The sequence below is a fragment of the Pyrus communis genome, chromosome 3 (assembly GCF_041283825.1).
Source record: "Pyrus communis isolate YQ-2024b chromosome 3, ASM4128382v1, whole genome shotgun sequence".
Classification (NCBI taxonomy): Eukaryota; Viridiplantae; Streptophyta; class Magnoliopsida; order Rosales; family Rosaceae; genus Pyrus; species Pyrus communis.
In genome coordinates this window covers 20,588,095-20,606,747 of record NC_142567.1, presented here as the reverse complement: position 1 = coordinate 20,606,747, position 18,653 = coordinate 20,588,095, and the positions used below count along the sequence as shown (strand labels likewise).

The 18,653-nt window shown below is 36.0% G+C and overlaps 1 protein-coding gene and 1 pseudogene across 1 annotated transcript; both read left to right on the top strand.

Moving 5' to 3' along the window:
• The first annotated feature begins 1,108 nt into the window (after positions 1-1,108).
• On the top strand, positions 1,109-7,034 carry LOC148698117 (receptor-like protein 2; annotated as a pseudogene).
• Positions 7,035-14,384: 7,350 nt separating this feature from the next.
• LOC137715451 (UDP-D-apiose/UDP-D-xylose synthase 2) lies at positions 14,385-17,618 on the top strand. Its single transcript, XM_068454786.2, has 9 exons — positions 14,385-15,094; positions 15,218-15,310; positions 15,508-15,615; positions 16,038-16,152; positions 16,246-16,379; positions 16,462-16,563; positions 16,650-16,742; positions 16,853-16,988; positions 17,079-17,618. The coding sequence occupies exons 1-9, from the start codon at positions 14,819-14,821 to the stop codon at positions 17,189-17,191; spliced, it is 1,170 nt and encodes a 389-aa protein (XP_068310887.1). The 5' UTR covers positions 14,385-14,818; the 3' UTR covers positions 17,192-17,618.
• The last annotated feature ends 1,035 nt before the right edge of the window (positions 17,619-18,653 follow it).

Here is an 18,653-nt window from a genome sequence, read left to right as displayed (position 1 = left end):
ATCGGCAATCTTGTGCATTGAGAATGATATATTCTATGTATACTTATTTATTTATTTTGGTCAAACTAATATGTTTTAAGCCTGAAAAAGGGATATATAAAAAAGAATTTACATTTTATTTTTCTTGTGAAAATAATGTGTCGTAAAGGCCTCATTGTAGTTTCTCGTCCTAGGCCACCAAAAACTCAGAAACGACACTAACTAACTATATAACTTATTAATGCTATAGTTTTACTAAAAAAAAATTTAAAAAAAAATTAAAATTGTATATAGGGTTTTAGGGGTAGTTAAAGTCGTGAAGAATGTGGAAATGTATTGGGTTAGAAATATGATTCGAGTCCAAGAAGAAAAAAAAAATTAAAGTAGACTTTCAAGATCTCCTTAAACAAAAGAGGAAGACTAGACTTTGAGGTTCTTACAAGAAAAATTACACACACATGGCAACCCTCTGAAAATCATGCATCAAAACATTTTTTGGTCAACATTTATAAAAAATTAAAGTAGACAATGTACACACACACATGACCACCGATAAATAATGGATATGAAAAGATTTATTTAATTGTTCAAGATTTTATATGTCTAATAACATGTCAAAGAATATTAAAAAGAACATTATATATGTCTAGTGGCATATATGAGACTAGAGAATTTTGGAACTTATACACATGAGGGTGGTTTCCAGGAATTTACCGGACTGAGATTGTCAACTATGGCCGGAATAAAATTGAAAAGGATGTTTAACTTCTCCGTTGGTTCTTGGGAGGTTCTGGGAGTCGAGATTGGGTCTAGCACGTGGTTGGAAAGATTTTCTCATGTCATTATTTTATCACGTTATAATTGTTTATTGAACGGACAGTGCGTTTTTTGAATAGGTGACAAGTATTTATTCGAGATAACATTAATGAGACCAAAACTTGATTGCATGAGAAAGTTTTGGAGTAGTTGAGCATCTTTGCATGTGTAGTTGCCAAGAATTCTACATTATAATTGATATAATTAATCTCTCTTATGCTTTTGGTTAATTTTGCTTCTAAACCTTATTTTCCTCTAATATATATACAACTTGAGAGGAACTTAATATCTCACTTCTCACCAAGAACATAGCATGCTAGTGCAACCTGATAACCCAATGTTTCTTGGCTTCCTTTCCATCCTATTCTTCTCTCACTTTGTATCTACAAATCATGCATGCCACCAAACTTAGAAGAGCTCTCTCATGGCCTTCACCCTTGCTCTATCTTCTCCTTCTCCTTTAAATTGGACTTCCATCAATTGTTGCTATTGGGAGGGTATCACTTGCAATCAAGATGGTTGGATCACCCATTTACACTTGCCCTTCAAGGGACTCAAAGGAGGCATTCATCCCTCACTTGGAAATCTCACACATCTCACCTACATAAATCTCTCTCACAATTCACTTTATGGTTCAATTTCACAAGACATTGGATTCTTCCCTTTCGTGAATCGTCTTGAGATCCTTGATTTGAGCTATAACCTTCTTTCCAGTGAGCTCCCGTTTTCTCTACCATCTAGTAGTATCCAAGTGGTGGATTTTTTCACCAATCACTTCCATGGTGTTATTCCATCTTCATTCTTTCATCAAACTAGAAATTTGACTAGTTTCAATGTAAGCAATAACACATTCTCGGGTTCTATCCCTTGATTTGTCTCCATTATTCTCCCTTGGTCAATGTATTGGATTTTTCCTTCAATAAATTTAGTGGCAAAATTTCTCAAGGATTGGGGGAGTGTTCCAAAATGCAAGTTTTTCTTGCCGATTACAATAACCTTTCAGGATTACTTCCAGAGATATTTATAATGCTACTACCCTTGAAGAAATTGCATTACCCGTTAATTTGCTTTACAGATCCATTAGTGATAGAATTGTCAACCTCACCAATCTTGCAATTCTGAACCTCTACTATAACCACTTCAGTGGTGTGATGCCTTTCCATTTTGGGTAGCTCTCTAAGCTAAAATTCATCTTCCTTCATTTCAACTATCTTGAAGGTTCTCTATGCTAATTAGAGCTTATCTTTGGGGCTTAATTTTCTAATATCATTCTTCTCACCAAGGAGGAAAATATATAATGTACAAGATTGATTTACAAGGAAAGAAATAAACATCAAATAACCTAATTACAATCTGATTATAAGGACTAAAAAAAAAAGGTAACTAAGCTAATTACAAAAAGTCAACTCTCCTACACTCCCCCTCAAGTTGGTGCATAAATGTCGTTCATGCCCAACTTGACAAGAGAGTTGTAGAACGCTTGACTTGCAATAGCTTTAGTTAAGATATCCGTTAATTGATCCTCTGACGATCAGTAACGTTGCCTGCCCAATCTAGATATCAGTAACGTTGTTAAGATATCAGATGTGGACTGACGATCAGTAACGTTGCCTGCCCAATCTGCATCGGTGTAACCCTCTATTCGGCAATGATCATTCTTGGAAAACATGATACCTCTACCTGGTGAAGACTTCAGCTATCGTAGGATGTGTTCAACTGCACCCATATGTGTCTCACTCAGAGAATGTATACATTGACTAACAACACTTACTGCGTATGCAATATCAGGCCTGGTGTAAGATAAATAAATTAACCTCCCAACTAACCTTTGATAACGATCTCTGTTAGTGGGAACCTAATCAGGGTGCACGGCAAGATGGTGATTTTGGACTATAGGGGTGTCAGCTGGTTTATAATCAAGCATTCCGGTTTCAGCTAACAAGTCAAGAACATATTTTCTTTGAGATAGAAATATACCCTGTTTAGATCGAGCTACTTCTATACCCAAGAAATATTTCAATCCACCAAGATCTTTCATCTCGAACTTAATTGCTAAGTAATCTTTCAGCCTTGAGATTTCCTCTTTATCATCACCTGTAACAATCATATCATCCACATAAATAATAAGTGCTGTCAATTTACCCATTCGACGTTTTAAGTAAAGTGTATGATCGGAATTGCTCTGCCTGAACCCATACTTCCTCATAACCGTTCGGAACCTACCAAACCATGCCCGAGGTGATTGTTTCAATCCATACAATGCCTTATTCAACTTACACACCAATCCGAGTTGTGAAACCGGTGGAATATCCATATACACTTCTTCTTTAAGATTATCATGTAAGAAAGCATTTTTCACATCAAATTGCTGCAATGGCCAATCCAAGTTAGCCGCCAACGAAAGTAACACTCTTACTGTATTAATCTTTGCTATTGGAGCAAATGTTTCTGTATAATCAACACCATACGTCTGAGTGTATCCTTTGGCCACCAATCGTGCTTTGTATCGTTCAATTGACCCATCAGCTTTGTACTTAATGGTGTACACCCATTGACATCCCACTTTCTTCTTTCTTCGGGGTAGCAGAACTAAATCCCGTGTTTGATTTTTCTGAAGTGCATCCATTTCTTCCTCCATTGCCTTGATCCATCGATCATTAGATAGTGCCTCATTCAATGAACTTGGTATGCTATCATTGGATATTTGTTGTACAAAAGCTTTGCTGGGTTCTGATAATTTATGTGATGACACATAGTTGGCAATGGGATATTTAGAGCCTTTCGTTGTTTCCGGTGAATATCGATTGGGTGGCTTTCCCCGGTTGTGCCTGAAAGGTAACTGATAATTCGGAACATCGGATACATCAATAGGGATAGTTGATCTTACCTCAGGAATATTCTCTGGAGTATGGTCATCTGGTGATACTATATTTTAAGACAAGAAGGGAGTAGTATCAGTAGAAGTCTCAAGATTGGCAAGTGGCAGCACTGTTGCCGTAGGTCAGCACGGCACTGCAGTGCCTGCCGCTAGTTCTGTGGGCAGCGATGCTGCTTTTGTTGGCTGGGCTGGTAGTGCAGCCACTGCGGGCTCGGCTAATAGTGGCAACGGAAGATCAATGGTAGCAGCAGCCATGGTCCAAACCTGCTCGTCATGCAGTGTCTCTCCCTGAAAAAGAGGGTTGGAAAAAGCCGAAGAGTAATACATCTCAGACTCGGAAAAAGTAACATCCATGGTAGTATACATCTGACATGAAGGAGGGTGGTAGCAACGGTACCCTTTCTGATGTAATCCATACCCCATGAAAACACACCGGAGAGCACATGGGTCAAGTTTTGTCTGTTGATTTTTATGTAGATGAACAAAGGAAACACATCCAAAAACTCGTGGTGGGAGCATTAAAACGGATGGTAGAGACACGAATGTAGCAAGAACTTGCAAAGGTGTAAGAAAATTCAATAATTTGGATGGCATACGGTTGATAAGGTAAGTGGCAGTCTGAAGAGCAACATCCCAAGAAGAGCAGGGAACATCCGCCCCAATCAATAGCGATCGAGCTGTTTCTAATAAATGACGATTTTTGCGCTCAGCCACCCCATTCTGTTGAGGAGTCTGAGGACAAGTAGTCACGTGGAGGATTCCGTGATTAGTTAAATAATGTGTAAAATCATTATTAACATATTCACCACCATTATCAGAACGCAAAATCCGGATTTTAGTAGAAAACTATATCTGAACCATGGTGCGGAATGTCTTAAATGCCAGCAACACATCACTTTTATGCTTAAGAAGGTATAACCATGTCATCCGTGTGCAATCATCTATGAACGTTACTAACCACCTAATACCAGATGAAGTAGTAATCGGAGATGGTCCCTAAACATTCGAATGAACAAGACCAAAAGGAATATCACGTTTATTAGAATTCAACGGATAAGAGACACGGTGACTCTTGGCAAATACGCAAGTGTCACATTTAAAGTCTAAAACCGAACAACCAACAAATAAATCCGGAAACATATGCTGTAAATAACTGAAAGACGGATGACCCAAACAGTGATGCCATAACCATATCTGACGCCGTTTGTGATCAACGGCTCTTTGGATGAGATTGACCCGTCCTGTACTGACATCGTCCACAAAATAGAGATCCCCCTCTTAGTACCACGACCAATTATCTCCTTCGTGAGAATATCCTGAATAAGACAAAACTTCGGATACAATAGTACACAACAATTCAATTGCTCAGTAGCTTGGCCAGGAGACATTAATTTATGCCTTAGTGAAGGTACAAGTAGTGTATGCGGCAAAGAGAGGGTAGGTGTGAGGCGTACAGTGCCAGCACCAATTACCGGTGAGGTGACACCATTAGCATTAGTAATATTTCGTTGAAGTGGAATAGTATCACAAGATAAATCAGTGGGGTTATAGGTCATATGATCTATGGCACCGGAGTCAATAATCCAATCGGACTGAGCACAATTATTCATATTAAAAGCATAACCATAGTTACCTGAGGACTCCGGAGGCATGTCGGAAGAACTCGAAACAGGAGGATTCATGGTAGGGTCAGTTAGGGTAGTAGTGTTTAGTATAGGGGTAAGATCGGTTAGGATGAAATTGTTTCCACCGTGGAGTGGTGGTAGGTTCTTCATGGGAGGGTCGAGTTTGCTTGAGGGAATGGGTAGAGCATAAATCCTAGGATCTCTGCTCTGATACCATGCTAATTAGAGCTTATCTTTGGGGCTTAATTTTCTGATATCATTCTTCTCACCAAGGAGGAAAATATATAATGTACAAGAGTGATTTACAAGGAAAGAAATAAACATCAAATAACCTAATTACAATCTGATTATAAGGACTAAAAAAAAAAGGTAACTAAACTAATTACAAAAAGTCAACTCTCTTAACACTCTACCCCCATCTTTGATGAATTGCACCAATCTTTCAGAATTACTTTTGGGGGATAACAACTTGGAAGGAGACATCTCCGCACTCAATTTCTCCAAACTTAGTATACTTAGTAAGATTGACCTATGGAGTTACAACTTCAATGGCCCCTTTCCAGTAAGCCTTTATTCATGCAAGTCTCTTAAAGCAATTCGACTCAGCTTAAACGACATAGAGGGATAAATACAACCTGAGATTCTTTTCTTGAAATACTTGTCCTTCCTCTCGCTTAGTGGTAACAAATGGACCAACCTCACGGGGGCAATGAACATATTGATGCGTTGTGAAAGTCTCATAGTCGTGACCTTTTCATATAGGTTTTATAGGTGAGGAAATTCCAGCTGATGATGGCCTCGTTGATTTTGATGGATTCAAAAATCTTCAAATATTGTCTTTGAGTCGATGTGAGCTCACTGGTCAAATACCATTTTGGTTATCTAAGCTCAAGAAGCTAGAGATATTGAATTTGGATTTTAACAGAATCACAGTGTCAGTTCCTATTTGGTTAGGGACTCTTCCTAGGCTCTTTTACATAAATTTAGGGTCCAACCAAATTTCAGGTGAATTTCCGAAGGAACTTTGCAGACTAGCGATGTTGCTATATGAAGGAACTTCGGCTCAAGTGTATCAAAACTACCTTGAATTGCCTATCTTCGTCAAAATTCGCGATGGTGCAAAAGCGTTACAGTACAATTATTTATATTTCTTCCCACCATCTATATACCTATACAACAATAGCATCAGCGGTAATATACCAACTGAAATTGGCCAACTGCAGCTTCTCCATAAGTTGGGCCTTGGCTTCAACAACTTCTCTGGAAGCATCCCAGACCAAATATCCAACCTCAAAAACTTGGATACATTGGATCTCTCCAAAAATCATCTGACTGGAAAAATCCCAGAATCATTGAAGGGCCTTAATTTCTTGTCATATTTGAATTTCTCATACAATGATCTTGAAGGACCAATACCAACAAGCACTCAGCTTCGAAGCTTCCAATCCTCTGCATTTGAGGGGAGCCGCTACCAAACGAATGCAGAACAACTAATGTAGTTGATGCAGCAGATAATGAGAATGGCGAAGATGTGGATGATGGGAAACAACTTCCATGGTTTTATATTTTCTTTGTTCTTGGGTTTATTGTAGGTTTTTGGGGAGTCTGTGGTTCTTTTGATTTTTAAGAAGATGTGGCGATATAGGTATTTCCAATTCATGGATAGTGTACCAGATAGGCTCTATGTTATGAGAATAATGTGTATGATCAGGATGAGGAGATGGCTGAGAAGTTAGATTATATGTACTTTGTATTCTTACATTGTATTAACCCTAAGTATTTTCAGTATATTCTGGTTGAAGTCGAGACAAATATTGTGTTCTCATGTACAAATTTATCTGGTTGTCTTCTTTTTATTTTTATTTTTATTACTCTCTAAGTTCTACCTCCGAGAGTCCATGTCTTGCAGTTGTTTATTCTATTTGGAAGAAGAATTTAGTAGTTGGATCATTAGGGTTCGCGTCTAGCATCCAATGATTCTCCTGAAAACCATCTTTCAGATTTTATTTACTGCAAGTAAATCTCTCGGAAGCCTAATTCACCTAGAATGGTTCCCAACAATGTCTTCCGGTATTCAGTCCTATATCATGTTAAAGTGTTGATGGAGAATGCCCTGCTTCGTCAAGGGAAGCCATACTGTGTAAAATCCAAGCTAGTTTGATAACTATTTTGTTTTTTAGTTTTTTATTTTCTGTTATCAAACAAGTTTTTAATTTTAATTTTTAAAATTTTGAAACAAAAACCAAGAACCAAAACAAAATGGTTATAATAAAACCCCTAAAACCTGAAATCATTCTCTTCATTGTGTTATGATTATAACCACTCTCTTCCCTGTGTTCTATGTGATTGTTTTGTTTTACCTCCCATGAGTTCTCTAACTGCTAAACTCACCAGCTTTTTCTGGCCTTAAGGTTTGTGTATACCCAAGTTTGTATCATCAATCCATTAAATTGAGTTTGTTGGATGACTTAATATTTTTTCCAGACGTTACTATCAAGGTTATAAAAGGCGTTTGGTGCTAATTGGGCGATGGATAAGAGTCTAGCTCTTAAACGTCTAGGTGTGGCCTAGGCAATTCTTTTTAATTTTAATTAAATTTATTATATGATATGTAAATAAATGTTTACTTATACTTAAAAAAAATTCATAATGGTATGGGAATACATAAATGACATAGATTATATAGTATTAAAACATATTGAAAACATGGGGAACAAGTATATAATGAGTGTTCATCCAAGTTTGAACAAGTCTCTTATAATTATTGAAAAAATAAAATGCAAAAGGGTAATTATATTAACACCCCACAATCTTATGAATAAGCCCCATAATTTTATTTTTTCAGTTAAATTTCCATTTTTACCCTAACGAATTAAGTTCTGAAGTTCAAAATAAATCCTATCCACCCCCTTATGCCAGCTGCCAACCACCACAGTGTCTAGGCAAAAAATCTTAGCCACTCGCCATGCTCTCCCTCTCCATACATATATATGTATGTATGTATGTATGTATGTATGTATGTATCCAATCACCAGCCACTCGCCGGTAGGTAATAGGGAATTGGGAGATGGGATGTGTGAATCAAGAGTGTTGGACAATTCTCGATTTGTTAGAAAGTCGGTCTTGGCTGTCAACTTCGGCGACGTGTGGGGTTTTTGGCTATGCTGATATTGATGACGGAAACCTCTTATGTGGGTAGGCCATGGTTGTCTAGCTAGCTTTTTTGCTGTCATTTGTTTATGGGGATGGGGTGGCTTCAAAAAAATGGAGGACAAAGCTGGAATTTTAGAGGCACATTTTGGATGTGGGGTGTATTCATGAAGATGTGGGGTGTTAATAAAACAACCCGATGAAAGTTATCTATTTTATGTCTAAGTGAGAGTCGCGACCTAGGTATATGCCTAGGTGGGAGAGTAAGAGGACCGCCTAGGCAATTGCTTGCGTCCTTTCTTAATTTTCTAACACCTAGGTGGGTGAGTAAGCGGACCACCTAGGCAGTTGCTTGCGTGCTTTTTTAATTTTCAAACACCTAGGAATTAATCGGAACAGTAATCAACTGCTTAGCGCCTAGGTAGAGCCTAAGTGAAGTTAGGCAGGAATTTTTAGAATAGTGATTACTATCAGTCTTAATTATCGTAATTATTATCTTGGAGTCAATTCAGCCGAGGATTAACCAAGATGGGGTGAAGTATTCCATATGGTATAAAAGATGTGACAATGTCTATATTATCTCCATATTATTCTCATCCAGTTCATGTAGTCATTATCACCCCTGTACTATGATTAGCACGTAATGGTCTCCAGGTAATAATGGGATAAAATGCTAGTAGCATGAGTTTGTTGTAGGTTTTTGGGGAGTCTCTGATTCTTTGATTTTTAAGAAGATGTGGCGAGATAGGTATTTTCAATTCATAGACAGTGTACCAGATAGGCTTTATTTCCGATTCGTAACTATACCACACAAAAGATGTAGGTAAAGAGAGAGAGGGATATTACTATTATTGCTTTCACTCTTGAGCTTGTGTGTTGTTATATCATACATTGCATACTCTTGATATAGAGACATTTACGTGCGGAAGTCTACAAAGAAAATTAATGCATGTTGAAAACCATATCATACAACAACAAAAAAAAATATAACAATACTACTATTTTTAGTGTTCTTACTTTTCACTTTTGGTTAAACCATGTGGGCATTCAAATCCCACATCTTTTACAAGTACAAGTAGTTAATTGAGTGATTTACTTTGTCCCGAGAATGAAAATGTTAATTTTCACATTTGCATGAAATACAACATGATATTGTAGAATTTTCTCATCTTTAGAGACATTTATGTTTTATTTTTTGGATTAAATTCTCAGATGATAACATATGTGTCTACTTAATACTTAATAGATAAACAATATTGTTCACCAAACCTAACGTATTTCACCATATACACGTTATAGTTGGAGTCATTTATTTATTTTTTTATTCATCTTTTTAAGATAATTTATATGAATATATCAATCAATTTAAAGATAGTTTATACATACATACATATACATACACATATATATATATATATGTGTGTGTGTGTGTATGTGCGCGCGTGTGGGTGATCTAGATAATTTATATGAATATATCAATCAATTTAAAGATAGTTTATACTTACATACATACATACATACATACATATATATATATATATATATATGCGCGCGCTCGCGTGTGTTGGTGCGGGCACGAGCGTGTGTCTACTTAATACTTAATAGATAAACAATATTGTTCACCAAACCTGATTAATGTATTTCACCATATACACATTATAATTGGAGTCATTTATTTATTTTTATTCATCTTTTTAAGATAATTTATATGAATATATCAATCAATTTAAAGATAGTTCATACATACATACATACACATATATATGTGTGTGTATGCGCACGCGCGTGAGCGTGTTTGTGGGTGATCTAGAAAAAAAAAATTAACAATTTAGATAATAATTACATCCTAACTATAACTCGTCCATTTATTTGATACATATGTGATCTCTAACTCAATGATCTTCAATTTGATTAGTTCTTTGCTAAGGTAATCTCTTAAAGACAATTGAGAATACGAACAGTTTCGATTAAAACAATAGTACAACATATTCGTTAATCACAATTGAGTGAATGAGAAGGTGCAATATTGGAAGTGATTCAGTTCTGGGTCTGCACAATTATAACCCATCCGACCCAAAAACACACATATTCGAAACTTGCTGAGGCAGACTTGAGACCAAAAAGAAAAATATAATAAAATACAAAAATGAAAAATTGCTAAGACAGACCACCGAAATACGGAGAACATTAGACCACACAATCATTTCCAAAACGCCGCGTGGATGAAAGGAAAGCTGCCAAATCCCCGATATCAACACCTTTACGCGCGCTAGCCATGCATGCACCGACGAAGAAGAATCGTGTTAATCCGACGCGCTGGATACACGCGTGGCGCATACCTTCTGTAGAATTGTCGTTGCCGAGTAATTAATTACCAAATTAGTACAACAGTTTGCTAATTTTAGTTTGCTCGAGTAATACTTTGCTAACATATCCAGATATTTTCCATTGATTTTACCATTGGAGGAATGTTTACTATTTTATGCTTTGGCCCACTTGACTTCTGGACAAATAACTTGGTTTTTAAGAATATGTTTTAAACGTTTTCATCCCATTATTTGAAATAGACTTATCTAGAACGATTTCGTTGTTATTGTAACATTTGAATCCATATAAGTTTTTCTCTTAGTATTTAATAGTAAAGCCTAAAGGTTTGATTGCATAGTGAGGCATAAATTTTTCAAGAAGAAAAATAAATAAATAGCTAGACGCAACGGAATACTAATATTATTGTAGTTTAATAGTGTTTATCTTCACTTGTGCTCAAATTCTCAACTCTAAATATCATTATATTTCAAAAAATTATTAATCCCTATATATGCATAAGTTCGAGTTAGGCAAAAAGTCATTTGATGTAATATTTTCACTCAATCAAACCGTATATAGCCTGCAAACCATGTGTGAGTTCAAGCTTAAAATTTTAACTGAGAAAATTTTAAGTTATACTTAGAAACAATTTTTTTCCTCCAATAGTTATTGCTTAAAATTCAAGCCCCGAATTATTAAAAAAAATAATTCTAGACTAATTTCTTTGGTGATTTTTTTTTATTTTAAAAATCATACTTAATAACAGTCGTTCAATTTAATGTAATTAAACATAAAATAAATTTTGAATCATAAACTGTTGAATCAACCAAGGGCTCAATCATGCGAACTGTTCGATCACATGAAGTTTTTAGACAAATCTTCTTCTTGAAGTTCATGGCATTTTAGGGTTTGTTCATGGTACAAGAAAATGCCCAGAAAGATTTGGTGATGATTCAGATGTTGAAGGCATTAAGAATGATCACTATCAGGTATGGAAAATGCATGACCGCTCCCTGATGCAACTTATTAATGCTACATTGTCTTCTACAACCATCTCGCGTGTCATTGGTAATGAGAACGGGGAATTTTTATTATTTTCATCGTACGATAAAATAATGCAATGATAGTGTAAAATGAGGACAATAGCTAAAGGATGTGTACAAGAAAGACATAATTCATTCATAATGAAGTTTATAGTTTACTCTAAAAATAAGGTTACCTATGATTGCGTATCGAACTCATATATCATTTTCAACCAAACGAGACAACTACCACTAAATCGAATACTAGTTCGTTTATAAATTTTATACTTGAGAGTGAAAAAAGATATACAATAAAAAAATGAGCATATTCCAATTTGGGGAATACTACCATCGCATTTGGGTTTTGTTTCTCATGATATCTTATCGACTCTTCTTCTCATTTTGTAATGTTACATCATAATCTAGATTTTTTTATTTTCTAAGTTAACCTTTAAATATCATCCATACAAAAAAAAATCAAAATTATTTAATTATCTAACAGTTATCCAATACAGAAACGAACGTGAGCGTCGAAAAAAGAAAGGTGGTAAAGGGATTGAGAGACAGTGATGTGCGCTCAGATTGACAACGTAGTGAAGCGCGTGAGAAATTAAAGAGCGAGCAAGTGGTTTCCTATGATTGAAACCCCAATACGATCCACGTGAGCCTCTCAACTTGTAAAATCACTTTCCCCACTACTAAACTCTAAACCAAAAATAATAAATCATCAAAAAAGAAACTTATTATATTTTTATATGTGAACTGTTAATTTAGTTTCTAAATTATCACATCAGTAAAATTAATTCTCTAAACTATTTTTTTTTTCAGAAAAATCAATCATTAAATTATAAAAATATGTCAATTACATCCCTAATATTATATTCGAAGTACTATATTAAATTTTATGTCAATTTAAGTCACGTTATTTACATGTGATACACATTGAAGGATGTATTGGTAGTTTTATAGTAAAGAAATAGTGTATGGAGTTAAATTTAGAGGGTAAAGTGGTAGTTTTTCAGAAGTAATAGTGTAAGTTCACTTCGGAGGATAAATTAGACGTTAGATTTGCAACCTATTTAAAATGTTGAGGGCTTATAGGGGAGAAAATGATAGTATTATACTCTAAAGTGTGTCAAGTGACTTAAGTTGACGAAAAATTGGATAAAATAGCTTGAATATAATAGTAGGGATGAAATTAGTAATTTTTAATGAATTTAGGGACTTATTTTACTGAAAAAATAATTCAATGACTTAATTTTCACTGAAGTGATAGTTGAGAGACTATATCGGCACTTCATCCTATTTTTATATACAAAATTTAATAGTTAATGTTTTTATACTACACTTTTTGTATTTTGTATTTTTTATTTTTTTCAACCGATGAATTTTGTTAGATTAGTCATCAACGGAGTTTAAACATATGCCGTCGTGTAAGAGCTCAACACATTTCCACTACTGTGGTAAAAAATCACTTGCAATATTTTTATACTACTCAGTGTTACGTATTATAAAAAGAAATTAGATGATTTGATTTGTGAAAGCAACTTATTTATTTAATGATGGGGGTGTTTAAGTACTTTTGCCTTAACAATAACAACTTAACGAACCCCAATAATTTGGTTGACAAGCTTGCTTGCTCTCCATCTCAAACTCTCATATGGATCTTTGAATATCGAAATGGATGTACTCAATTATTCCAAGGCTCAAATATTTAGTGAATAATGCAAATCACGTGATCTATAAAAGTATAAAAGGTTCAAAAATAAATTGCTTAGTTTACAGGTGTGTTTAGGAGAATGGTTAAGAATTCCAAAACCGCTTTCATTTAACCAAAAGCGCTTTTATATACTGTCAAGTATTTTGATTGTTTCTTTGTTAATGCAATTATTGGATTAATCAAAGGGTTATAGTATGTGGCTAGGGTGGAGGAAGTGGAGCGATCACACACGATTCCAACATTTTCAATTGACTTATGAAATTTAAATTTTTTAACTTTGCCACAAAAAAAATTAACAAATGACAAATATAGATTAAGGAACAAATAAACATAATTCTTAATTTGTTAAATCTGAGAATTGATGATGAATTTAGTTATAAAATGTGAGATGACCCCATTTTTAATTTTCACACTAAGCTCTAGAAATATTATCCCTATAACATCCTTTGTAACAAGAAAAAAAATAAAAAAAATCATAATATAGCTAATAGCACTACGATCTAATGAGATTTATATGTAGTCTCGTATGTAAAAAATATTATGTTTGATTTTTATGGTCACAAATTTGATATTTAATTATAACTAATTAATTGTATAACTTAGCTGAAACCTCCATAATCCCAAAATTCGTGTGTAACAAAAAATAATAATGTATTATGGATGCTACTATATATATAATCTAAATTTCAAAAAGATAATTTATCATCATAAATAAAAGTTCGAAATGATAAAAAACTGGATGATTATTTGAAAATGAGAGAGAATGTACTTGTGCCTGGCCTTCAACGAGTGGGTAGCAAATCACCTCATGAAGTCAAAAGAAAGAATGTACTTGTATTACACATTATTGATTGCAATTAAATAACCAAACCCTGCATGATTGCCATGAGGCATAACCAAAATCCAGCTCTAAGTCCTCTGGCAATTTCTAAAACTTGTCAAAAAATACCATTCCTTCTTTTATTCATCCAACAACCATCACCATTAAGCATATGAGATCAAGAGATCCAATCAATAAATAAATCACCAATCCCCTGTTACCCACCCCAGATCCTCATCCCAGCACCCGCACACGTGGCCCAATCACAGAGCGAGTAAGCCTCTGAGAGTGTAAAGAGGACTGTAGATCACTTCTCCTTCCCTCCCTCGCGATCCCATTTCCAACTCCCTTTAAATACGGTCTGGCCTCTCATTTTCTTCTTCCACATTCTCCTTCTTCTCTTCTTCTCCAACCACAAGACACTCCCTCTCTCCTCCGCCCACCACCCAATTTTCTCACCCCACCGACAAACCCCACGGACCCAGAACGTCGTCGTAGGGAATGGCGTCGTCGGCGAGAGTAGATCTAGACGGCAACCCGATAAAGCCGATTACCATATGCATGATTGGAGCCGGAGGGTTCATTGGGTCCCACCTCTGCGAGAAGCTGATGTCGGAGACGCCGCACAAGGTCCTAGCTCTGGACGTCTACAATGACAAGATCAAGCACCTGCTCGAGCCCGAGAACGCGCACCCCTGGTCCGATCGCATCCAGTTCCACCGACTCAACATCAAGCAGGACTCGCGCCTCGAAGGGCTCATCAAAATGGCAGATCTGGTACAACCCATTTCTTCAATTTTTTTTTCATGGCGATATTTTGCTTAATGTTGGGTATTTATCTTGATTTTGCCATAATTTTCTTGTTTTTTGAATGGTTTGGATATGTGGGTTTTTTTGCAGACGATTAATCTGGCGGCGATCTGTACTCCGGCGGACTACAACACCCGCCCGCTTGACACCATCTACAGCAACTTCATCGATGCTTTGCCGGTGGTGGGTTTTCAGCTGCTGCATTTCGTTTCTTGTTTTGGGTTATTGGGATGGTGAAATTTGATTGCGAAATTTGGGATTTTGGGTTGGTGGGGGTGGGAATTGATTGAAGTTGATGTGAGATTTGATGTGGGTTTTTCTTAAATTTTGCTCTTTTTTTTTTTTTTTTTTTTTTTTTTTTTGTGATTAATTTATGTTAGGTGAAGTACTGCTCCGAAAACAACAAGCGGTTGATTCACTTTTCTACTTGTGAAGTGTATGGGAAAACCATTGGAAGCTATCTTCCTAAAGATAGTCCTCTTCGTCAGGTATCCCCTCTCTTCCTTTCTTTTTAATTTTCTATTATTTATTGTTTTGTTTGTTTTTGTTGGACACGATTCAGATCTATGCCTTTCTTGGTGTTTGTTTTATCATAAAGTTCTTCAGCTGGATTATTTAAATGGTTTGATTGCGTAATTATAATATTGGGGTCTACAATTGTGTGTCGGTCTTATTGCATTATCCCCATTTGCTTAAATGTGCAGTATGGGATCTAATTCTAATTAGAGTATGTAAATTGTAGATCCAGAACATTATTTAACGGTTTTCTTCGGATATGAAGCATTTCTATGCTTTCATTGTGTAATGTGATTTCTTCAGAATGAGTCACTGATCAATGCAATAAGGTGTATTGAAGTTTGTTGATTTTGTTAATGGAAAACTTTACTTCTTGCGTGCTATGTTTTCATAGGATCCTGCTTATTATGTGCTTAAAGAAGATGAATCCCCTTGCATTTTTGGATCTATTGAGAAGCAGAGATGGTCCTATGCATGTGCAAAGCAATTGATCGAGAGGCTGATCTATGGTTGGTCATCTCTTTGTTCTACTTTTATGTGGTTGTTCATGAATTGGTATTTGTATAGGTTTCTGATTCTGAGTTAATTTTTCTTGTTTACAGCCGAGGGTGCGGAAAATGGTCTTGAATTTACCATTGTGAGACCCTTTAACTGGATTGGACCTAGGATGGATTTCATTCCTGGCATTGACGGCCCTAGTGAGGGTGTTCCAAGAGTTCTTGCATGCTTCAGTAATGTATGCCAGATAATAATTGAAACATTCCCTATTTGTTTCCATTATTTGTGTTGTGATCGTGCTCTGCTTTCATCTGTTACAGAATCTTCTTCGCCGTGAGCCTCTCAAGCTCGTAGATGGCGGCCAATCTCAAAGAACTTTTGTCTACATAAAGGATGCTATTGAAGCTGTTATGTTGATGATTGTAAGTGAAAATAAAGATCTCTTTTGCTCAAATTAATATTTAGCATGCAAAAGTTGTTGCTCAGTAATGTGATCCGTTTTCCTCAGGAAAATCCTGCTAGGGCCAATGGTCACATCTTCAATGTAGGCAACCCTAACAATGAAGTTACTGTTAGGCAGCTTGGTGAAATGATGACTGAGGTGAAGAATTGTCTATGATACCATCTTTCTTTTAGTTAATTAAGTTGCAGTAGCTATATTACATTAAATTCATATGGATACAAGGATCGATGGTGCCCTATACGTTACAGGTTTATGCGAAAGTAAGTAGCGAACCAAAACTGGAGACCCCCACCATTGATGTTAGCTCTCAAGAATTCTATGGAGTGGGATATGATGATAGTGACAAGAGAATTCCTGACATGACTATTATCAACAAGCAGCTTGGTATGTATCTTTCATTTACCTCGTCTTTAATCTGATTGAGCCGTGTGACTTAATGGCATTCTGACAACGTGATGGAACTATCTATGACAGGTTGGAATCCAAAGACCTCTCTCTGGGACTTGCTTGAATCAACCCTCACCTATCAGCATAGGACGTATGCCGAGGCTGTCAAGAAGGCCATTTCCCAATCATCAGCAATCTAAATAAGAGTGCCGTTGTTTGGTGCGACGAATCAAGGATCCTTGATCAGGTGTGCTATTGTTTGGGCAGGTGTTGAAATTCTTTCGAAAGAAGTCTTCAGATGTACCTTAATGTCTGACTTGAATATATAGTACATTTTTTTTTTTTCATTTTCTTGTCTTACCGGTGTCGTTAGTGAAATAGTTCGTTGGGATTATGTCTGCAGAATATAATCTAGATTTCGTTTAGGGGGGGACTATGATATTACTGTTATTTGTCACCAGAGCTTTTGCTGCGACATGCTGGGGGCTATAAGAGGGGCCAATTATACAAGTCAAGTTGTTTCTGTTTTATTTTGTGCCAGGGTGTTGTATTAATTTTCGATAACCCTCTCAGGATCTCTTGTTTTCTTCTTTAATATGTTAATTTATTATTTATTTATTTCAAGCATTCTGCTTTCGTTCCGCATTCTCTTTTACAGCTAAAAATATGACAATTTTGACTTTTAAATTTCATTTATATCATAATAAATTTGTATGTAAACAAAGTAGTTTTGTGTGTATTTAAGTAATAATATGAGCTCGTAGTTTCTTTAAATTAATGGAGATTTTTTTTATAGAATGATTAAAATGCTTGACGGTGGATAATTTGAAGAACTAAAGCAAAAAGTTACGATAATTACATAGATTATTTTGGCTAAAAAGTGTAACATTAATATGAGATGGGGGGTGCAAAAACCATCATGGCCTAAGACAAGCAGGTCCTATAGCCGAAGCAAACGTCTCCTAGGCCTAAGATAGGCCTAGGGCCGGCATGTCCTATGTCCCATGTCCATGTGCCATTGAAAGGTTATAACACAAGGGACCAAGGGTTACCTTCAGGGTAAATCAATCCTTAGGTAAAACCAATTAACCTCGTGTTTGGTCCGGGTCCTTATCATATTGCATGTTAATTATACATTTTGAAACACAAACATTTTAACTTAAAATGCACATATTAGAGAAGAGTAACTTACACGGAATGAATATGTTGCTACGGTGGTATCATTGTCAATAACATGTCGTTTGGATAGAAACTTGAACATCTTTATTATTGACATATGATGCCATTGTGTGCCGATAATCACGAGGATGAGCCTATGTTGGACGCTCAATCCTAGTCCAAGTTGCAGCGAGCTCACGCCAGCTACGAGAACAAAATCAAATTGGAAAATTGCTAGATAACTTCCAACTCAGTTTACCAAGCATCAGCCACCCACCCACATCAACCCTGTCTGTCTTGGTGACCGAAAGACAAATGCATGGGAAAGAGAATTTGACTGGATTAAGTTGACAAGGTTCTTCTTCCAGAGGTAGAGAGCAGCACATGACTCATCAGCTTTGCGCGTGACTTATCTGTAAATATTGATCATGAACCACGTTACTTCGGCCCACAGCAAACCATCAATTGCCATTAAAATTTAAATGGGTATTTATTTATAGGAAA